This window comes from Xiphophorus couchianus, chromosome 8 (genome assembly GCF_001444195.1).
Source record: "Xiphophorus couchianus chromosome 8, X_couchianus-1.0, whole genome shotgun sequence".
Taxonomy (NCBI): Eukaryota; Metazoa; Chordata; class Actinopteri; order Cyprinodontiformes; family Poeciliidae; genus Xiphophorus; species Xiphophorus couchianus.
This window is the reverse complement of record NC_040235.1, coordinates 23,744,406-23,763,879: the sequence shown is the minus strand read 5'-3', so window position 1 is coordinate 23,763,879 and position 19,474 is coordinate 23,744,406. Positions and strand designations below refer to the sequence as shown.

The 19,474-nt window shown below is 40.7% G+C and overlaps 1 protein-coding gene across 8 annotated transcripts in view; it reads left to right on the top strand.

Moving 5' to 3' along the window:
- tnca (tenascin Ca) overlaps nucleotides 1–18,965 on the top strand; it is a 58,042-nt gene extending 39,077 nt beyond the window's left edge. For 4 of the 8 annotated variants that reach the window (XM_028024880.1, XM_028024881.1, XM_028024879.1 and 1 more), the window contains 17 exons: nucleotides 2,380–2,655; nucleotides 4,082–4,354; nucleotides 5,009–5,284; nucleotides 5,367–5,639; nucleotides 6,987–7,304; nucleotides 9,214–9,486; nucleotides 9,713–9,835; nucleotides 10,578–10,721; nucleotides 10,815–10,934; nucleotides 11,031–11,174; nucleotides 11,285–11,415; nucleotides 14,530–14,668; nucleotides 14,997–15,148; nucleotides 15,292–15,388; nucleotides 15,477–15,638; nucleotides 17,445–17,608; nucleotides 18,353–18,965. In XM_028024880.1, the coding sequence (XP_027880681.1) occupies nucleotides 2,380–2,655; nucleotides 4,082–4,354; nucleotides 5,009–5,284; nucleotides 5,367–5,639; nucleotides 6,987–7,304; nucleotides 9,214–9,486; nucleotides 9,713–9,835; nucleotides 10,578–10,721; nucleotides 10,815–10,934; nucleotides 11,031–11,174; nucleotides 11,285–11,415; nucleotides 14,530–14,668; nucleotides 14,997–15,148; nucleotides 15,292–15,388; nucleotides 15,477–15,638; nucleotides 17,445–17,608; nucleotides 18,353–18,463 (3,176 nt within the window). In that variant the 3' untranslated portion in view covers nucleotides 18,464–18,965. Of the gene's footprint in view, nucleotides 1–2,379; nucleotides 2,656–4,081; nucleotides 4,355–5,008; nucleotides 5,285–5,366; nucleotides 7,305–9,213; nucleotides 9,487–9,712; nucleotides 9,836–10,577; nucleotides 10,722–10,814; nucleotides 10,935–11,030; nucleotides 11,175–11,284; nucleotides 11,416–14,529; nucleotides 14,669–14,996; nucleotides 15,149–15,291; nucleotides 15,389–15,476; nucleotides 15,639–17,444; nucleotides 17,609–18,352 lie in introns of those variants that run through there. The other 4 variants (XM_028024883.1, XM_028024886.1, XM_028024887.1 and 1 more) reach the window with 3 other exon arrangements.
- The last annotated feature ends 509 nt before the right edge of the window (nucleotides 18,966–19,474 follow it).

The following is a 19,474-nucleotide window of genomic DNA, read 5'->3' as shown; positions in this document are numbered from 1 at the left end:
CATTTTACTAGATATAGAGCATTCTTTTGTTGGTTCTGTTCTCCTGAATAGAATTTCTACAGCATTAGCTTCAGCTAAATTAGCCCTCTGTCAAAGTATATTTTCTGAAAAACATCAGGCACCCAGAAAGTTATACTCTGCTGCAGTCCTGACTTAAATTTCCTTGCCTCGTCTTCATTACAAAAGTTCAGATTCAGAAGGTCGGAGACGCAGTTCTGGTGATGTTTAGTGAGTTCTGCTTGTGGCAAAGCTAACATGTAATTTGAATTGCAAAGAAGGATTCAAGTAAATGAGGGCAAATTGGAGCGGTAGAAAAGAAAGCACGAGTCCAAGGATTTTAATCCCTCCACTCAGTCCAAAATCAGTGGGTAAAATCCACCAACTGGCTGACTTTCACACAGAAATATAAACCTTTCCCAAAATCCACTGGCACTTGGCAAAAAAACAAAAACAACAACAAAAAAACATATTACTGAAAGAATTTGTTTTTTCCCCACTAAAAACAGTTGTGGTGCAAAATCAGATCCAGTTCCAGTAACCTAGAATGAACGAATGAATTAAACAATTTAGTTTTCCACAGACCGAACCATGTCATTATTCTGTTATTATCAAACTTTCTTTCTTTTAGTTTTTCCTTCTCCTGCTGATGTATTTTGAATTTATGTAGATCACGTTTAAAGAACACTTATCATGTATTTAGTCTCATTATTAATGTTACCAGTCTTGGGTTTAGAGGCTATTTAAAGCAGCGGTGGGTGTTTCCTAATGCTTTTTATTCTATAAAAATCTTAATAAATATCTTTTTTTTTGATTCAGTTAAAATCATCTATTGTGAATCCATGTATATGTGATGGATTGACTGACATTTAGTACACACGTCATACATTAAAACAAACAGTAGGGACGTTGTGCTAGTCTGATTTTTTTTTTTTAAATAACATTAGCGTTCAGTATTTTTTATTTATTTTTTTTGTCTCAAGCTAAACCTAAAAATAAAAGTAAATTGGATGTTTTAAACAAGAAACATATTGGTCTCCTTAAGCCCACACAAATGAGTTCTTCATGCTCCCCTTGTCTGCTGCTGCTGTTTTAGGATCTCACTCAAAGTGAGTTTGGTGGAAAGAATTGTGAAGGTGTTGCCTTTTCTAACATTTATGGCAACTTGCTTTTACTTTTAGAACTAGAACAGGTAAAATGATAAATGCCTTTTGAGTTTTGAACAAATGGTCCCCAAAATTGGCTTGAAACTTTTGCTTTTGATTGAGGTGAAAAGCTAAAAACCTCAAAGATCTATGTCTAGTTTGTATGTTTACAGTCATGTGAAAACATTAGGACACCGTCTTTTGACACAAGAGTATCTGAAATCAAGTTTAATGGTACTGGGGGGAAAAAATTACGGATTCCATCAAAGCAATTAAACCTTTATATATTATACTTATTTATAAAATGACATCACTGTAGAGGAATAACTTTTGAAGACCAAGTGAACACAGCGGTGGGATCCAAAGACATGTCTGAGGCCTTCAGAAAGAAGAGTAGAAGCTGAAAGAGGTTTCAAAACAATCTGAACTCACCTATTCCACTGTCCTGATTTTCAAAACAACAGCCGGCATGCTCAGGTCTAAGCTAATTTCACACAAAGAGTAGACTGAAAGATGCTAAAAGTTTACAAAAACTTTAAACTGTCCTCACAGGACCTACTTTCCGTAATGTTCTTTTCGTAGATTAGTCTAACGTCACATTGTTTGGACACCAAAACACAAGACATGTTTGGCATAAACCTACAACTTCATGTCTACTGCGAAGCACGGAGGTGGAAATGTCATGGTTGCTGCAGACGGACTTGATCTTCAATCTCCAAAGAATCCACATTCTTTGAAGGTTAGCGTCTGTAAATAAAATAAAGTTGAATTGGATCCTGTAACACAACAACGACCCAAAGCCAACCTGGGGAAACCCACCACGAAACAGAAATTCTTGGGCTGAGTCAAAGCCCTATTTTTTAGTTCCTAGAACTTATTGGGTTGCTTGAAATAGGCTGTTCAGACTGGTAGATGGCTACAAGAACCGACTCACTAAAGTTGTTTAAGGTTAACAAGCAAACACTTGCTGTTAGAATGTCCTAACTTTGATTAGACTAGTCAATCTTAGTATCTTTTGTTCAATATGTAAAACAAGGCTAAGTTTCATTGCTTACCTTTTAAGTAAATAACTTTCTTTTTCCAAAGATAATGTATGTTCTTTTGAAAAAAAATACAAATATTCAAAGGGTGGTCCTAATTTTTTCACATGACTGTACCTGTCGTATAGTGGAACTTGAAAAAAGAATGATCTTTCCTACAACCCACCTGACCCCAGTTTGATTTGTCTATCTACCAGCGGGGCTGGAGCCAGCACTAGGGAACCTCGTCCTGTCTGACATTACATGGGACAGCGTCACAGCATCCTGGAGCCCCACAGGGGGAGACTTTGACAGCTTTGTCATTGAGGTAATAAACATGGAGGATCTCGCAGAGAGACAGAACCTCACTCTGTCCGGAGATGCGTCGAGCCTGGTCCTCTCCGGATTGAATCCCAATACCAACTACATGGTTGGCTTGTACGGGATGCATCAGGGCTCCTACCTCGAGCCCCTGTACCGTGAAGCCACAACAGGTACCCGCAACGTGCCGCGTTGCAGTTAAAACTTTCCATTACATCCTTTCTACTTCAGTCAAGATTTTTTTTTATTGTTTAAAAAGCACCGAAACGCATAACTCGTATGTCCAACGCACAATGGAGCGTGAACTCTTGGCTGCATGAACCGAGTCGATTGCAATAACCTGGTTTGTGTTTTTGGTATAACGTTCTGACGCCGTGGCCTCAGTGCATTGAACTGCTGCATCCTAACCAGCATTACTTGTTTCACTCCTCAAGTCACTGTTTCTGTTTCATTGAGAAAAGGGAAGGAGGAGGCTACTGGGCAATGGAACCGCATCGTCGAGCGGAGCAAACATTTTGTCCTTACTCCCATCCTGATTTCCCAAGTGCATGAAGCCTCCCCTTCTTCCCCCCTACCATCATACTTGCATCGTGGTCAGGTCTGTCGCTGATGTGCTACAGTGATTGCAAAAGCAAAAACCAGTAACTCACTCTCCCCGACCCCCCTCCCGCTCATTTTACCCCTTCAACCTCACCCACCCGACTCCGTTACCATTTCAATCCATCCGTCAACCTTCATTCAGTGTGTCATTGATTAACCTTGAGCAATCATTTGCCCATGTGCTCCGGAGCTCACGGCATGTGTGAGTATTCATCTCAGCTGAACTCTGTGAGTCTGTGGGAATGAAAGTGAGGTAGTTTTTTTTTTTGTTTTTGAACATGAAAAATAAATATCCTCATTTCCTTTTGAACCACTAGGTGGCAAATCATTAAATCTTCTTTCTGTTGTCAAGGTAAAAAAAAAAAAAAAAAAAAAAGCTAAAGAGGCTAACCATATTCTGCCACCTTGTTTAACACCAAGTGCATGTTTGCACTAAGTTGTCTACCTGCATGTAAAATATAAACATTATTAGTAGGTGAAACATTTGTTCCGCATGTTGTGACAATATGTCCATAACAAAAGTGAAGTGCTGCATGATCGAGTAGTGCTCTGCACGCATGAACCCTTCATTAACCACATTGACAGCATTAAAAACAAATACTTTGGTTAGACTTTTACAACAGTAGATTTCAGCCATGTGAGCACAGGCTTTCTGAAATACTTGTCCTGAAATTAATTGATGCTTGTAAGTATTAATCCTTTTCGAAAGAGCTAGTAGGTGTACTTTGTGTTCAATCCAAGCTGCAATTTAACTACTGGTGCAGAATGTTCAGTTAGTATCTATGCAGATACATGCATGTAACTTTTACTTAGCTGCTCCCACTGTCAGGTATTGCTTTTGGTTAATGGTGAGCATTCTGTACACCTTTTTTTTTATTTTTTAAATTCTTTTAACAATAAGTCAATGGAAGCATTTGCTAATAACACTTGAGATGTGTTTCTGATATATTCGTTTTACAGAATGACTGACACATTTCTAACTGTGGTTTCTTTCTTCAGTTATTAGACCAGTGGTTGGCAAACTGTATGTCTCAAACTTAACGTCCGAAAGCTTTACGATCCATTGGAACAGCACTGACAGGCAGTTTGATGGTTTTGTTCTGGAGATAATTGACTCAGACTGGCTCATGGAGCTGAAGGAGTACAACATTTCTCAAAATGTATCGGCCCATGATGTCACAGGGCTCAGGCCCAGCACTGATTACATAGCCTACCTCTATGGGACGTACAAGGGATCTCGAACACGACCTGTCAGTATTGTTGCATCAACAGGTATTTGGACTTCAAGTACTTTAAAATGTCACAGAAAGTTAGGAAGTTAGGTTTTTCTTTTGTTTTAGTGTCAAAGTGGTAGACAACTTTTGGAAAAATCACGTTTCCCTGACTGTCGTGCAAAAACTAGGAACACCTTTAAACAATAACTTCATACTTGATTAATCAATTTTACCACCTTCGATCTGTCATTAAAACTGAATAATTTTAGTGAGAGATTAAAAATACTTTCTGCCCATCTTCCTACCCAAACTTTAGTTCGTCTGACAGTGACAAAGAAGGTTTACACCTGAAGATAATTTAAAAGTTCAAAATATTTTCTAGAAGTGAAAGTCCCATCAAATACTGAACAAACTAATCTATGTTTCAAAGAGACGTAAGGCATGTCAAGCAACTCCAAAACTAGCTCTTGCTTGTGAAGGTGTTCCTGCAAGTGATTCAATTATGGTGTGTGCTTAGTTTTTTCTTGGGTATATTGACGATCATGGGAAACTGACTGTATTTTCCAAAAGTTGCTTCTATTGTATCTTACTATGTTAAGTAGAAATCTGAAGTAGTTCAGTAGGTCTTTAGGCATGAAATTTTAAGAAAGAGACCAGCACAAGCTTCTAACGTCATTGAATGTGTACTACATTTTTTTTTTCTCCCCTATAGCTGAGGAGCCCGATTTGTCCAATCTAGTTGTTTCCAACGTTACCTCAGACAGATTCTCTCTGTCATGGCGAACGAGAGAGAAGGCCTTTGATACGTTTGTAGTCGAAGTCAGAGAGTCTGCTTTGCCGTCGCAGGCGATGGGGCGCACTCTGCCCGGAGATGTTCGCGCCACGGTAATGGCGGGGCTCAAAGCGAACACGAGCTACGATATAAAGCTTTATGCCAGTAAAGGCGGCAGGCAGAACACACAGCCTCTCCTGGCTGTAGCTACTACAGGTATCCCAGTAACACTGCACTGCATTGGACGGTATATGTGCTCCGGACAAAGTAACTCAAAACACATTCTTCTCTTGTTCAGAGGACGTCCCGCAGTTGGGGCCGATAGTTGCTTCGTCTGCTAACCCCCATTACCTCAGCTTGTACTGGAACACATTGTCTGGCCACTTTGATGGCTTTGTTGTCCAGGTTAGTGACTCGGAGCAGAAGTCTGACACGTTGGAGTTCAGGCTGCCCGGTGAAGCCCGTAACATTACAATCCCTAACCTGATGGATGACACGGGCTATGATATCGAAGTGTACGGTATTTCTCATGACCGTCGCACTCCATCTATGTTCGTCCATGCTGTCACAGGTACTACGTATTTTACTGATATCCATTACTTTAAGAACTTTTCTAAAGTTTGGTTGAATCCAAAAATGCACTCAGAGCCAAATGGGCATGCTTCACCAGCAGCAGTATATTTCTTCTTATACGTTGATGCTGTCTTTAGGTGTCACTTGCCGCCATCATGAAGGCTGGCACAGCATTGTTGTATGGTTGAATTAAAAACCGTGAACACTTGAGACCCCCTCTATACATTAACACACACAGTGGTAAACATCTTAGCGCTACCAAAGAAGCTAATATTTACAGTCTTTTGGGGTACCGCCAATCAGATCCAAGAAAGTTAAATGGTTCTTCTAGATTGGGTGCTTTGGAGATACCGGTCAATAGCATGTCACGTAGGATTGCTCCTAGGCTTATCAGCCTCTCAAGCTGTATTTTCTTTCAAATATTTTAGGTATACTCTACAAACAAAAACAAGTATAGGCAAGGATTTCCACAATTAACTTGTATAGGCAGGGTTCCGCTGTGATTAGTTATGTTTTGTCTTTTTACTTCAGACTAAAAATCAAGCATAGATACCAAGATGTTCGAAGTTTCTGCTGTAGATTTTGTATTTTCAAAGCTAAAATGGCACGATGAACACCGTAGTCATTATGGCGCATAGTTGCAACTGGACAATCACAAGGTAACTTGATGTAAAGTACCTCGTTTCATCAACTTGACTCTTCTCTAAAAGAAAATAGGCATATTGTCACCTTCCTAAAGTAATAGCCTATGTCATTTTTTGGCTAAAAAGAGGTGATTATTCCATTATTTTAGGAAGGTGATAATATTAAGCTACAATAGAAAGCTTTCCACACCAAACAAATGCATGAAAGTCAAATGCATTTGATTAGCAAGAAACTGAAGACCCACTGATGCATTTGTTTTTAATCAGTAGTATGCTGAATGGCTTCAGGTTTACAGTGATAGGGCAGCAGTAGAGAGGTGGTAAATGCTGTATGCTATAAAATAATGTGGTTATGGCAAAACCATTTTTGTGCACAATCTACGTTGTTGAGTTTATTTTGCCCACTTTTATACTCAGCTTCTTCAAATTTTATGTCTAGATAAACAGCTTTTTGTATTCCTTTCAAATTAAACAATATGATGCATGTCACATTTTATTTTAGGGTGTTGTTGACTGATAGAAACTGAAAATATTGCACTTTTAATGCATATATAACCTTTTTTTAAGCTACTATGGCACACACTTGAAAGAACTGACAATGTATTTGCTTTTGCAACCACTGCATACATCATACTCCCTAAATGAAATGTCATATCCCCTCCAACCAATCCCCTTCCCCCCACACTCCACTTCCTTCCCAGCTCCTTTACCTAAAGTGGAAAACTTGACCATATCCAACGTAACCCCCTACGGTTTCAGAGCATCCTGGGAAATGAGGCAGCAGCCACCGCCGCCGCAGCAGGAGGAGTTATCCCCCTCTGGTGGCGGTTTTAGCCACTTTCACATAGTGGTGACAGACTCAGGCTGGCTGCTGGAGCCTCAGGAGTTCACCGTGCCAGGAGACCAGAGTCACCTGGACATCTGGGGCCTCATCACCGGCATTGGCTATGAGGTCAAGCTAACCGGCGTGTCTGAGTCGGGGCTTCTCTCTCGGCCCCTGACTACGGTGGCTGTGACAGGTATTGCTTACAGTGCGCTGAGAGGCCCTTCGTCTTACTTAACGCTTCTGGGTTTTTTTGTTTTGTTTCAGCTGCCATATAAACTTATCTCTCAAGATCCAATTAGGAAGTTTCACTATCGCAACATGATGTATTCATCTTGATCATGATTAAAATCTTTGGACCGAAGAATAAATTCCAAGTGTTCACATTTGGTGCTGGTGGATTATAGCCAGGTTGTAGGTACAGCTTTAAAGGCAGTAAGAAGAAAAAGGAGCTAAAGACAAATAAAAAACAGTAATAGATTAAAAACAAAAATAGGACTCAAGTTATTGAAACTGTATTTAAATGCTTGTGAACGGGCATTTCATCAGGTCATCAAATGGCTTTCATGTCATTTCATGTCATGCATTCACAATGTTGAAACCCCCTTCGAAAAGGCAGAAGGCCTTTCTGTCTTTGAACATGGCTGGATTTCTCAATGGGACAACGATGGAGTCCACAACACCCGTCTGGTGAAGAACTTCCCCTGCCTAGGAGAATAACATCCCGCATATCCTCGGATTTAAACCCCAGTGAAAATGTTTAGGGATGGATGGGAATAAATGTCGGTGCCAGACCGATGATGTCCTTCATGAAACCATCTTCACTACATGAAGTAACTAGCAGACTACTGGAAGCACTTGCATCAACCAAGTTTAAACTAACTTTCCAAATTTAAAGGGGCAGTACAGTAGTTTTCTAGCCACATGGTGCCATTTCGCAGCACAATCAAGCCATTATGTTACCTTCAGTTGTTATAAAAATGCTATATGTCAAAAATGACTAAAGAAATTTGACTTCATAATTTAATGCCTTGAAACTGGGTCTCTGTCTCTTTAAGAAACTCCACCTACAGGAAGTCATCACAACATGGCTCCTCTATTAACCCTTTAACAATGTTTTTACCAGCATTTCACTGATAAGTAGCTCATAAAATGAGCTCAACAGATACACAGTAGCTAATTGGCTAATTGCTGAAGGTTAGTCTGAAGCAACACTCCAGGTATGTTTCTGATGAGGGAATAACATTATATGTAACATAATGCAAAGCTCAAAAAAGTATGTCACTTTTAATCGATTGCTTGCTTTACTTGCTTAGTTTCGCTCAATGTTGAAGCCCAACATCCAACCTGGTTACAATCCATCAGTGTGGAATGTGAACGCCTGTAACTCTTTCCCATGTTTGAAGATTTCAGTCAGGGATGCACCATGTTTTTTATGGTGAAGCTTCACCTTCTTCAAACCTTCTTTTTAACCCCATCTCTCATTTATAGTGGAACTATTTCTCCTCTTTTCCTTTATTTCAAGCCTTCTCTCGGTATCCAGCTGCATCGGCATAAAGAAGAGACACGGAACGCCTTTGGGTTTCGACTTTCCTTCAAAATATGAGCCAGCATATTAGCTTGGTTTCATATTTTGCCATGTGTTTTCCTTCACATTGTAAATTCACAGATGCTACCTTGCTGTTGACCTCTGCTGCCGCTTTGTAGCTCAGGTAAAAAAAAAAACTTTTCTAAAGAAAATACAGGAAAACACTGATAAATCAACAGACTCTCTGAGCATGAATTTGTCTGTTGATTTAAGCCTTTTAAATAAATAGTTTTATAGTCTTTGATGTGTGCTGAATGAATTCAGTTTGCATGGGGGACTCGTCTCGACCGACACTCTGACATCAATAAACAACTACAAGAAAATCCTCTCATCATCATCATCTTCTTCTTCTTCTTGTATGTGCTTCCTGGGTCGTCTTCGGACTGATTTACACTAACGGATACTTGAGCAGGCTGGATCATAAACCTTCTACTTTCCCTGATATCTGACCTCTTCCACAATGATCACTGTTGCCAAAAACCCATTGCTGCCCGTTCCTGTTTCCTTGTCTAACCAGAGGCAGAGCCGGAAGTGGACCAGCTCTTCGTTTCGGACATCACGGCCGACGGGTTCCGCCTGTCGTGGACGGCCAACGAAGACCAGTTTGACAGATTTGTGATCAAAATAAGAGACAGTAAAAGATTAGCTCATCCGCAGGAGTACAACGTCCGCGGCAGTGAGCGAACAAAGGTCATAACTGGGCTCATGAGTGGCACCGAGTATGAGTTTGAGCTCTACGGCCTCACGTTGGACCAGCGATCCCAGCCTATAACGGGGGTTGCTCAGACAGGTATATGGAAAAAAAAGAAAAAAAAAGCTGCTGTGTCACATTTTCAGACTAACTCTCCTTTCTTTCCAAGCTTCTTTGTTTTAGCGCGATGATATGACAATTCCACTAATCATCTTTGATCCTCTGGTTCAGGCCAATCATGTCGCATGGAATTCGGTCTAATGGGTTCCTGACATTTTCCTCACAGGAATTCACCATCTGTGCTTTCACTTTTGCGCTCCGCTAGGTCTGAGTGCGCCGAGAGGACTGCATTTCACCGAGGTGACGGACTCCACGGCTGTAGTTCACTGGTCCATTCCACGTTTTCCGGTGGATAACTACAGGATCACCTACGTGCCCTTTGAAGGAGGTAAAACTGATGTCAGGGTTGTAGTTTTCTGATGGTTGAAGTTCACTGCGCAGTGGTAGTTAGTTGTGTTTTTGTATAAATGTACAGCAAAAATCACATGAATTAGTCAGAAGCAGAATACAGCAGATTTTGTCGTGTGCAGAAACAACTTGAAACTTTCTAGATGTTCGTTTTTTGTTTTTGTATTTTTTATATGCAATAAGTTTGACAATTCAACTCAGCTTGAGACTACATAGCTGTAGAGATAAGTGGTTCTTTTGCAGAACAGCACCAGAACCCAACAGTACTCTCCTGAGACGTGGCTGACCAATGACTTGATCATTTTTAGCATTTACAGACTTGGTTTGCTGCAGGTTTTCCCAAGTGGTTTATGTTCTTTAGTTTTGTATCTTTGTTTTTGACTCACTGATAGATGTTTTTAATGGTTTTTTTGGGTGTTTTTTTACATGATTACTTTGTACCATTGACGTTTTGCTTGACTGGTACAAGCAAAACTTGACCTATTGTTAGTTTCAGATTAGGATTAGTAAATTGGATCTCATTCAACATGCCTACTATCCACTATGTGACGTGCTTTAGTTTCCAAGAGTTGCTCTTCTAAAGCTTGACCTTTGTAATCTCCAGCTCCAGACGTTTTAAAGTGAGCCGCAGCACATAGTAGTGCTGGAAGTGCAAATAAAAAAAAAGTGTGATCTGTCACCATGGCACCGTCGTTTGTTTGTTTGTTCCCTGTCTTTCCCAGGAAGCCCATTGATCGTGACGGCGGACGGCGGCGTGTCTGAGATGGTGCTGATCAATATGTTTCCCGGAAAGACGTACCAAGTGACGCTGAGTTCCCTGAAGGGTCTGGAGGAGAGTGAGCCCAGCACCGGCACAGTTACCACAGGTTGGATTTCATCTGTTCCTAGAATTTTCCGATCTTGTTGTCGAGACATTAGTAAATAAAAAAAAGCATGTTTTTCTTGTGTGTGTCCTCCAGCTTTGGACAGTCCGCGAGGTCTGACTGTCATCAACGTCACGGACACGTCGGCTCTGCTGCTGTGGCAGCCATCTGTAGCCACTGTCGACGGCTACGTCATCACCTGCAGCTCCGACGCAGGTGATTTTCTCACTCAGAAGTCCACTGAAAACCTTCCTGATTGACACAGCATTTCGATCTCTTTGACTGGACTGTGCCATTTGGTTTTCGCCCCAGTGTCCCCAGTGGTGGAGCATGTTTCTGGGAACATAGTGGAGTTCCAGATGAACACATTGGTTCCAGGAACTCTCTACACGGTTGGGGTTTATGGTGTGAAAGAAGCTCAGAGGAGTGCGTCCACTGTTACTAAATTCTCCACGGGTAAGTCAGGCAACACTGAGGAAGAAATATTTTCTGACTTTTTGTGCATGGCAGCTTTCCAGAACGAGTATTCTAAACATTACTGTGATTTAAAAAAACAATTTTTTTAGACGTGGATCCTCCTCGCGACCTGATGGCTGTTAACGTTCAAACGGACAGCGCCACTCTGACATGGCAACCCCCTACCGCTGCCGTCTCTGGCTATGTGCTAACCTTCTTCTCTTCTGATGGTGCAATCAGAGTATGTACACTTTTAAATCGCTTACTTTTACTGCTTCAGTTTTCCCGCTAGAAATTTGCATTGGATGTTTTAGCCAAATGATATGCAGGCATAATTTCAATAAACGTAGTTTCATCTGACAAGAACAGGTCCGAAGATCAGAATGATTGAGTGTAATTTTTCGTCAGTCATGTTTACCTCCGTGCAGAGTTTGGTAGTAACTGGTTACATCTAGTTGGGTAATGAATACTTTTACTATGCTGTACTTTATACTTTTACTTGAGTAAAATAAAGTGTTGCTACTCTTAGTTGAGTACAATTTCTGGACTCTACCTCACTGTAAAATTCACCTGCAGTTTTTGTTACAGTTTCACAAGTTTTATATTGAAAGAAACTGATTTATAAAATGTTTCTTTTGTCCGATTTTGTTATTTTGCAGTTACGTTATTTATATGAATAATTTTCATTTGACTTCTTAAAAATGCCAACATTTCCACATAACTTTCTATTTTCACAAATCTGATGATGTGATTTTTGAATATTAAATAATTGATGTTTTGATCAGTTACTCAGTTCTTCATCAGCCTTTTTACCAAAACTTTTTTACTTGAGTAATTTCTTGGATGACTACCTTTCACTTCTACTCAAGTAAAAATATGTTGAAGTAGAGGAATTTTTGGGGTACTTTACCCAAAAAGTCTACCTCTAAGGAAACAAGTGCTATCATCACTACTTTGCGTAAGAAAGGTACCACATGTGAGAAAACGTCTGTAAGTAAGACTGCACCCAAATCAACTAGTAATCAAACCATCAAGGACTTCGAAGAGAGAGTTGCTGTGACGAGACTGTCCAACATAGTCCAGCAAATTCCAAGTTTTGACCAAGGGATTGAGTTCACCCCAGTGCAGAGCTTGGTCAGAAATGGCAGGAGGAATGTTTTAAGTGGTTTTGTAAGAAAGACACATCTAGATGATTGCCTGGTATCATTAAGGGCAACAAATGAGCAAATTAGTTCCAAGACAAACACCAAGCTCAGACTGACGTTTTGCTGGATTGGACTCCAAAGGATTGCTTGGGACATTAGGAAAAAGGACTGTCCTGATGAAGAAAAGGCAAGACACTCACAGGTCCTGTGCCAAGCTGACAGTGAAGCCTCTGGAGGCCATTCAAGTGTGGACCAAGAGATTTCACAATCTTCCCAAAAATCACAAACCAAGAATGAATGATGAATGGTGTCAAATCTTCCAAAAGCAACTTTTCCCAATGATTAAGCAGCTGTTGATGAGCAATGCTTTTTCCATCAAGACAAAGGAACGTGTCATGAGGCATAACTAAGGGCGCCTTCACACCAGAGGCCTTTGGAGAGATTTTGTTATCAGATAGTCTGCTTCATTTGGGCAGGTCGGACAACTCATCCGACCTCTGGAGTGACCCAAAAAATAAAACTCTGGACCCCAACAAACATTTGAAAGTATAGGGAATAATCTGCAAAGCAAAAGCTGTGGAAAGAGCACTTTACATCACACTATATATTACCTAGTCTTCAATCTGGTTTTGAAGGTTGTGAATGACCTTTGTCTAATCTCTTGAGAGGAAGCAATTCACCAACTAGTGAAGAAACCTAAATTAGAACAGGCCTTTTTCTTGCATCTGTTTCTTTTTTCTTAACTTAGCCTAGAAAAACTGTGATGTCTGTTCTAGATTATGGTGACATTGTATACATGCACGCTTCCTCTCAGTGTCTGCATATGTTAGATTCAGTCTATAATAGTGCTATTTGATTTGTAGTAAATCTCAAAAGTTCTTACACAACACTGTTTTTAATGTGAGAGGTTGGACTGGTCTCCTCTGTCCACTAGCAAACTAAGCCACTGGTACATTTACAAAGTAATTGATGGAGTTCTACCAGCTAAGCTACATCAGTCAAAAGACTACAAGTTGCTACTCTCTTCACTTATAGAACATCTAACTTCTCAAGATCCGGACTTAGCCTGGTAAACACCTGCGCCTTGTTTTACATTTTTCATCATACAAAGGATTCGTACCCTTGGCTTTTGAGAAATGACTGCTAATTTTACCCGATCGCTAACATTTGGCTGTGACTTATGTAATGCACCAGCCGGACCGAGAAGGAAGCTACGCTATGAAAATTACTGGAAATTACCTGCGCTGTAAACAACCATCACCCACTGCAAAGAGAGAAGTGCTGAGTCGAACATGATGGCTGCCAATGAGTGGGGCAAAGACATCTATGCCAGCAGTGACATGTCTTAAACATTCCTCTTACTCTGACTTCAATTGCTCGATATTTGGTAGAACGGCTAACATGGACTGAATGGCCATTGGCAAACTACATCCATAGGCAGACTCCAATTCTAAAACGATGTAGGAAATCAACGTCATTGATTTTCCTTCTGTTCGATGATCGGCCCGGTTGAAATTCTACTGGGGAAATGCAAGTCAATGCGAGAAAGCCCAGATGAAGCAGTTGAAGGGTGAGGAGAATCGAGCAGAATTGTGTAGGAAGGCCAAAGCCAGGCATGTCTGGATTGAACTGAAGAAGAACTCTTTTCAATATTCCTACCTGCCTAAAATCAATTAAATCAACGAGCTGGTCTCTCTGAACATCTTTAAAGGGTTTTTAAAAGTCTTGGAAATAAGTACATCTTGTAGACACTTCTAGAACCTTTTGTTATTGTATGCATCATATAAGAGCCTTTCTTAGTGATGGTTTCCTAGTGAAATTATGGTGAAATATAAAAAGGGAAACTGAACCAAGACATGTTTTATCGTCCATGTGAAAACATTTAAACCGTTGCTCCTCGCTGCCTTGTCTCCTGCTTACATTGGGCAGCTTTTTCTGATAGCTCCCCAAGCTAGCATCTGTTGAAACTTCATGACAAAGGTTTGAAGGGTGTGAGTCACTTTAAAAAGCATAGCATGAAAAGAAACCAAGCCAAACAAAGGTGGTCCTTCCTCCCCACAAAACTCTCCCGGTGTGAAACTGGCCTAGGTGGAAACCTGTCAGATTTTACAGCCAGGAAAACTCCAAATCTGAAAACATTTGGCCACAACTGCAGCAACAACCGTCAGTTAATTTAGATTTTTTATTTTATTTATTTTTTGTCACTGCAGGAGGTAATGCTAAGCCCCACAGCGTCGTCTTACAGCATGTCTCAGCTCACTGCCTCGACAGAGTACAGTGTCCGCCTTCAGGCCATCTCCGGAGGTCAGAGGAGTCGCTACATAACCACCACCTTTTCCACCAGTAAAGGTAAGAAAACCTCTCGGTATTTGCATCAATCACTAAAAGTCACCTTTTAATGTGATTTTTGTCGGCACCGAAGGCTCTGATTACTGGTTACGCAACATTCCAGATGGGTTTCTAATGCTAATTCCAGCAAAAGCAGATTACCTCTGCCTATTTTTCCTTTTCCCCAAACTACTCAGATGGAAAAACCTTCTCTTTTTTTTAACCTTCTTTACTTTCTTTCTTTCCAAAAGTCATTCTCACTCATGACCCTGAATATTGTGGGATGGATTTCTTGAAGATAAAGTGCTTCTATCTTTCTCTGCTGTCTTTCAAACATGTGGCGTTCCAGCTGGACAGATGTACGCTCGCCCCCGGGACTGCGCTCAGATTCTGTCGAATGGGGAGACCACCTCTGGTCTGTACACCGTCTACATAGGAGGAGAGGAGAGCCAGCCCGTTCAGGTTTACTGTGACATGACCACAGATGGCGGAGGATGGTTGGTGAGGAAGCACTTTCACACCACCAGATCACACAGAATAGGCTAGCCGCTACGCCGCACCTGTTTTTCTGATGATGTATCATAGACAGACCCGGAGAGACCTTAGCTGTTGTTGTGGCACTCATGAAAGCCAGTACTCCTCAGGTTTTCCTCAGGCGCCAGAACGGAAAGCTGGAATTCTTCAGGAACTGGAAGAGCTACACAGCTGGCTTCGGGAACATGAGTGATGAGTTCTGGCTGGGTAAGAGAATTCCCCTTCTGGCATCCGTCACTCTCCTCCCTCCCCCACACACCTTCTGACATACGCCCTTTTTAAACTTGGCCTACAGGTCTCTCCAACCTCCAGAAAATCACATCTCTGGGACATTACGAGCTGAGGGTGGACTTGCGAGACAACGGAGAGTCGGCCTACGCGCAGTATGACAAGTTCACGCTTGCCGAGCCGAGAACACGATACAAAGTCTACTTAGGAGCTTATAGTGGAACAGCAGGTACGCAACAGTCCAAAGTTAATTTGAAGTTTAAATCCTCGTCATTTACAGTGGGTGGTGGGAATTTACCCTCCATTTGAGCTTTTCCACATGTTGTTATTGGGATTTTATCAGATGCACAAACAGGAGTGCGTGGTTTTGAAATTCAAGGGAAAATGGCACATGGTTTCCATTTCATTTTTTTTTCCTAAAGCAAAGAAAGCTGAAAGAGCATGCAATACATTTTTATAGAGTGGACACTCAGCAGATCATAAATGGAAAAACTTTACCACAGATTCTCAATTGGATGCAGATCTGGACTTTGACTGGGTCATTGTATGTTAAGAATATGCTTTGATTGAGGGAGCGTTTAAAGCTGCTGCTGTTTGTTTTAAATTGATTTGCCCTTTGACAACAATTTGTGAATTGTAGAACTTTGAGCCACCAGTACCATCAGCTACACAAGGCAAAATGTCCTACTACCTATCTGCTTTTTGTTTAATAATGTCAATAAAGTGGGAAGGGTGATCTTACAAAGATTAGCGTTGCCACTTTTTAAGCTTTTCATTGCTGAACTTCAAATTGCTTTGATTCTGACTAAGTAAGCTAGGGGTAAAATTCAATCTGGAAGGAAAATACTTTGGTAATGCATAAAAGCTACAGGATAACTCTGATAATTTGAAGTCAGAACAAAACCTCTTCCTAAAACTTATTTTAACCAACAGCACTGGAAACTTAAATGGCTTAATGTCTTCTAAAGCACTGAAAGGATCTTTCAGCTTCAAATCTTTTGTACTTTCATTTGGAACTGAGGCAGGCAGATGATTGTAGAGATGTCCAATCATCCTTTAAAATTCCCCACTACTCTAAATTGTGTGGCTCGTTTTAGAAGTACTAACTCTCTGACAGTGGTGTTTTGAGCATCAGTCCACTGCTTCTTGACACGTAATGTCAAGAAGTAGCGGTGTGATTTTCTCATTTGGTGGTTCTATTGGTATCAATATTCTATGACCTTCAGCAAACGCTCGAGTATTTTGGTGCAGAAGGTAGCCAGAGTGAACATCAGCTTTTGTCTTAACCCCAAAAGAAAACGGTGCTTCCTGCAGGTCAGGGGTCAGTCTCTGCCTGAAGTATCTTGGAGTCTTGTTTACTAGTGAAGGTAGGGTGGACTGGGAGGTGGAAAAGACATATCGTCTGGACACCGATCTGGTTAAAAAAAGAGCTTCATTTTGGGTACAAACTGCTTACATGAACCTCCTCAGTGGAGAGGGTTTCTGGACTTTTCTCCTGGACCTGTTACCCCCATGGCCCAGTCCTGGAAAAGAGGAACACAATGGCAGTATAGGTAGATGTACAGATCCTAAACATGCTTCTTCCTCTTTAGAGAGAGACATGTTGTTCTTAGAGTTTACTGTATAAAAGAGCCTGGGTACTTCATTTGTCGCAGTCTGGGGTTGTTGTGAGGAAACATTTCTACTTTTTAACTTTAGTTTTTTTTATGCAGCAGAAGGTTATATTTACAGTAAAAAGAGCATCGGATACAGAAAAGTGGTGGGCACGTTTGCACCAACATATTAGTGTTATTTACCTTGTGAATTAGATGCTTACACATAGTCGATATTGAGCCCAAAATACATGTAAAAATAGACACCATGAGTTGGTGAATTGGGGCCTATGAGTCATGCGAAGGCACCTTTGTAAGAAAAGTCAAGTATTTCCAACCATGTTGAACTCTTCTATTGATAAAAACTATTTGAAGCAAGTCAGTCCTTTGGAGTTGAATGTGTGGGACTCGTTACTATCGTCTTTTATTTGATGTGCTACCAGGCGACTCCATGTCCTACCATCAGGGCCGGCCCTTCTCCACCTACGACAACGATAACGACATCGCTGTGACCAACTGCGCCTTGTCCTACAAAGGTGCCTTCTGGTATAAAAACTGCCATCGTGTGAACCTCATGGGGAAATACGGTGACAGCAGTCACAGTAAGGTGTGTATTATGGGTTATTTTTACTTTTTGAAAAGCTGAGCTCGCTTGAAAAAGCTGTCTCGGCTTTTATGCTTATTTCAGTACTTCTGTAACTGTATTCCCTGATTAATGCAGTCCTGTCAATGGACCTATTTTTCTCATGATCTTAGTGTTTCTTTTCTCTTAGGAACTTTAAGTTAATGAACTACGATGTTAGAAAATTACTATTTAAAAAACAGTGCGTTTCACATTTTCTCACTTAAATGAAATGAAATGAACATCTAACGTTCCAGGTCGGTCAGGGTTGCTAAATTTTATGAGTGAGAAAAGTTTGCATTTTCTTCTGTTTTCATTTGCACAGAGTATTACGTATATTTCCTCAGTATTTGGTAGACGTACCTTTTAAACTATGAGTTTGTTTTCTTAAATGTCAAGAAGAAATGCCAAAATTACGTCAAGTTTATCGGGAGCTCGCAAATTCATGACATCATCAGTTTAGGCTTTCTCAAATTATTTAAAAGCAGAGTAATATTAGTATGTCAATTTTTGACTACAAAGAAAAGTATTGCTGATGTAAGAATTCCTCTTTCTCATTATTTCGGATTTTTTAGGTCAGGTAATCCTCCTTGCCCCCTCCCCCACCAAAAAGTCAAATTTACTTTGATTTAATGCGAAACAGTGAGGAAAAAAAGATTTGTGTCTCTCCACGGAGCGTATTTAATGACGTGTTAGCAGCTGTATTTATGGTTTTTTCTTTCTCCACAGGGGATAAACTGGTTCCACTGGAAGGGCCACGAACACTCGATCGAATTTGCAGAAATGAAGATTAGGCCAGCCAACTTCAATAACCTGGAGAGCAGAAAAAAGCGATCGTAAACTCCCGAGACAACCCCACTCCAGACCCTTCCACTCCCGCACCTTATAGTCTCCGAAGAGCGCCCCCTGGCTTTTGGAATCACTCTCTAAAACAACACACACACACACACACACACACACACACACACCAGCACAGTGTGACTTACTGGAGTCCAGTTCGGACTTTTACAAAACAGTTCGGTAAAATCACATCAGCGACCCAGATTGGCAGTTAGTTCTCCTGGTGTGATTTCCTGTTGACCTGTTGTCTTTTTAAGAGTCCTGTAAATGAACAATAACGCCCCCTGCTGTATCCCAGTGACATTGTATATTGAATTAATTTTCAAATAAGCAACAACAACAAAAAAAATTCTTTTTGATAAGCATAAATTAAGTGTTTATTGTGAAACCACTCACCTTGGTGTTCATATTTAAAATCTGATTTATTTTTTATTTTTCTTTGATTGGAAAGAAAGCAGCATCCGGTGCTCTGTATACAAATAAAATGGTTTGATACGTGGGAGTGAGCTCTTGATTTTCCTGTTACGCTGCGTCTCCTCCAGCAGATGGCAGTGTTTACTCTGTGTTCAAACACTTCCCAATGGGTCAGACGTAGAAGAGGATTTTTTTTTTTTTTTTACACACCAGCAACCGGAAAGTAGTATTTCTTATTCGGGTCTACAAGAGGGCTTAAGGCATTAAAAAGCTCTATGATTTAATGTTAATTTAATCATGAATGTATTATTGATCCGCCTCTGTGCAGTTCGGTGAGACTGTTTCCCACTTTGACGATCCAGGTCACATAAATTTAGATGCTTCAAAAGGAATGATTAATCACTGCAGAGGACATTGGAATACATGAATTTGCATTAAGAAGTTTTCTTCTGTTTGCTATTAGAAATGCACAAAACTCGAGTTTAAACAATTTTTTCACATCAGAGGCGTATTTGCTTCACATTAAAGTATGTCAATTGCTACATGTATCAGTACGCGCGTTTCAACTGACTATACTACTGCGCAAATTGGAGCTAC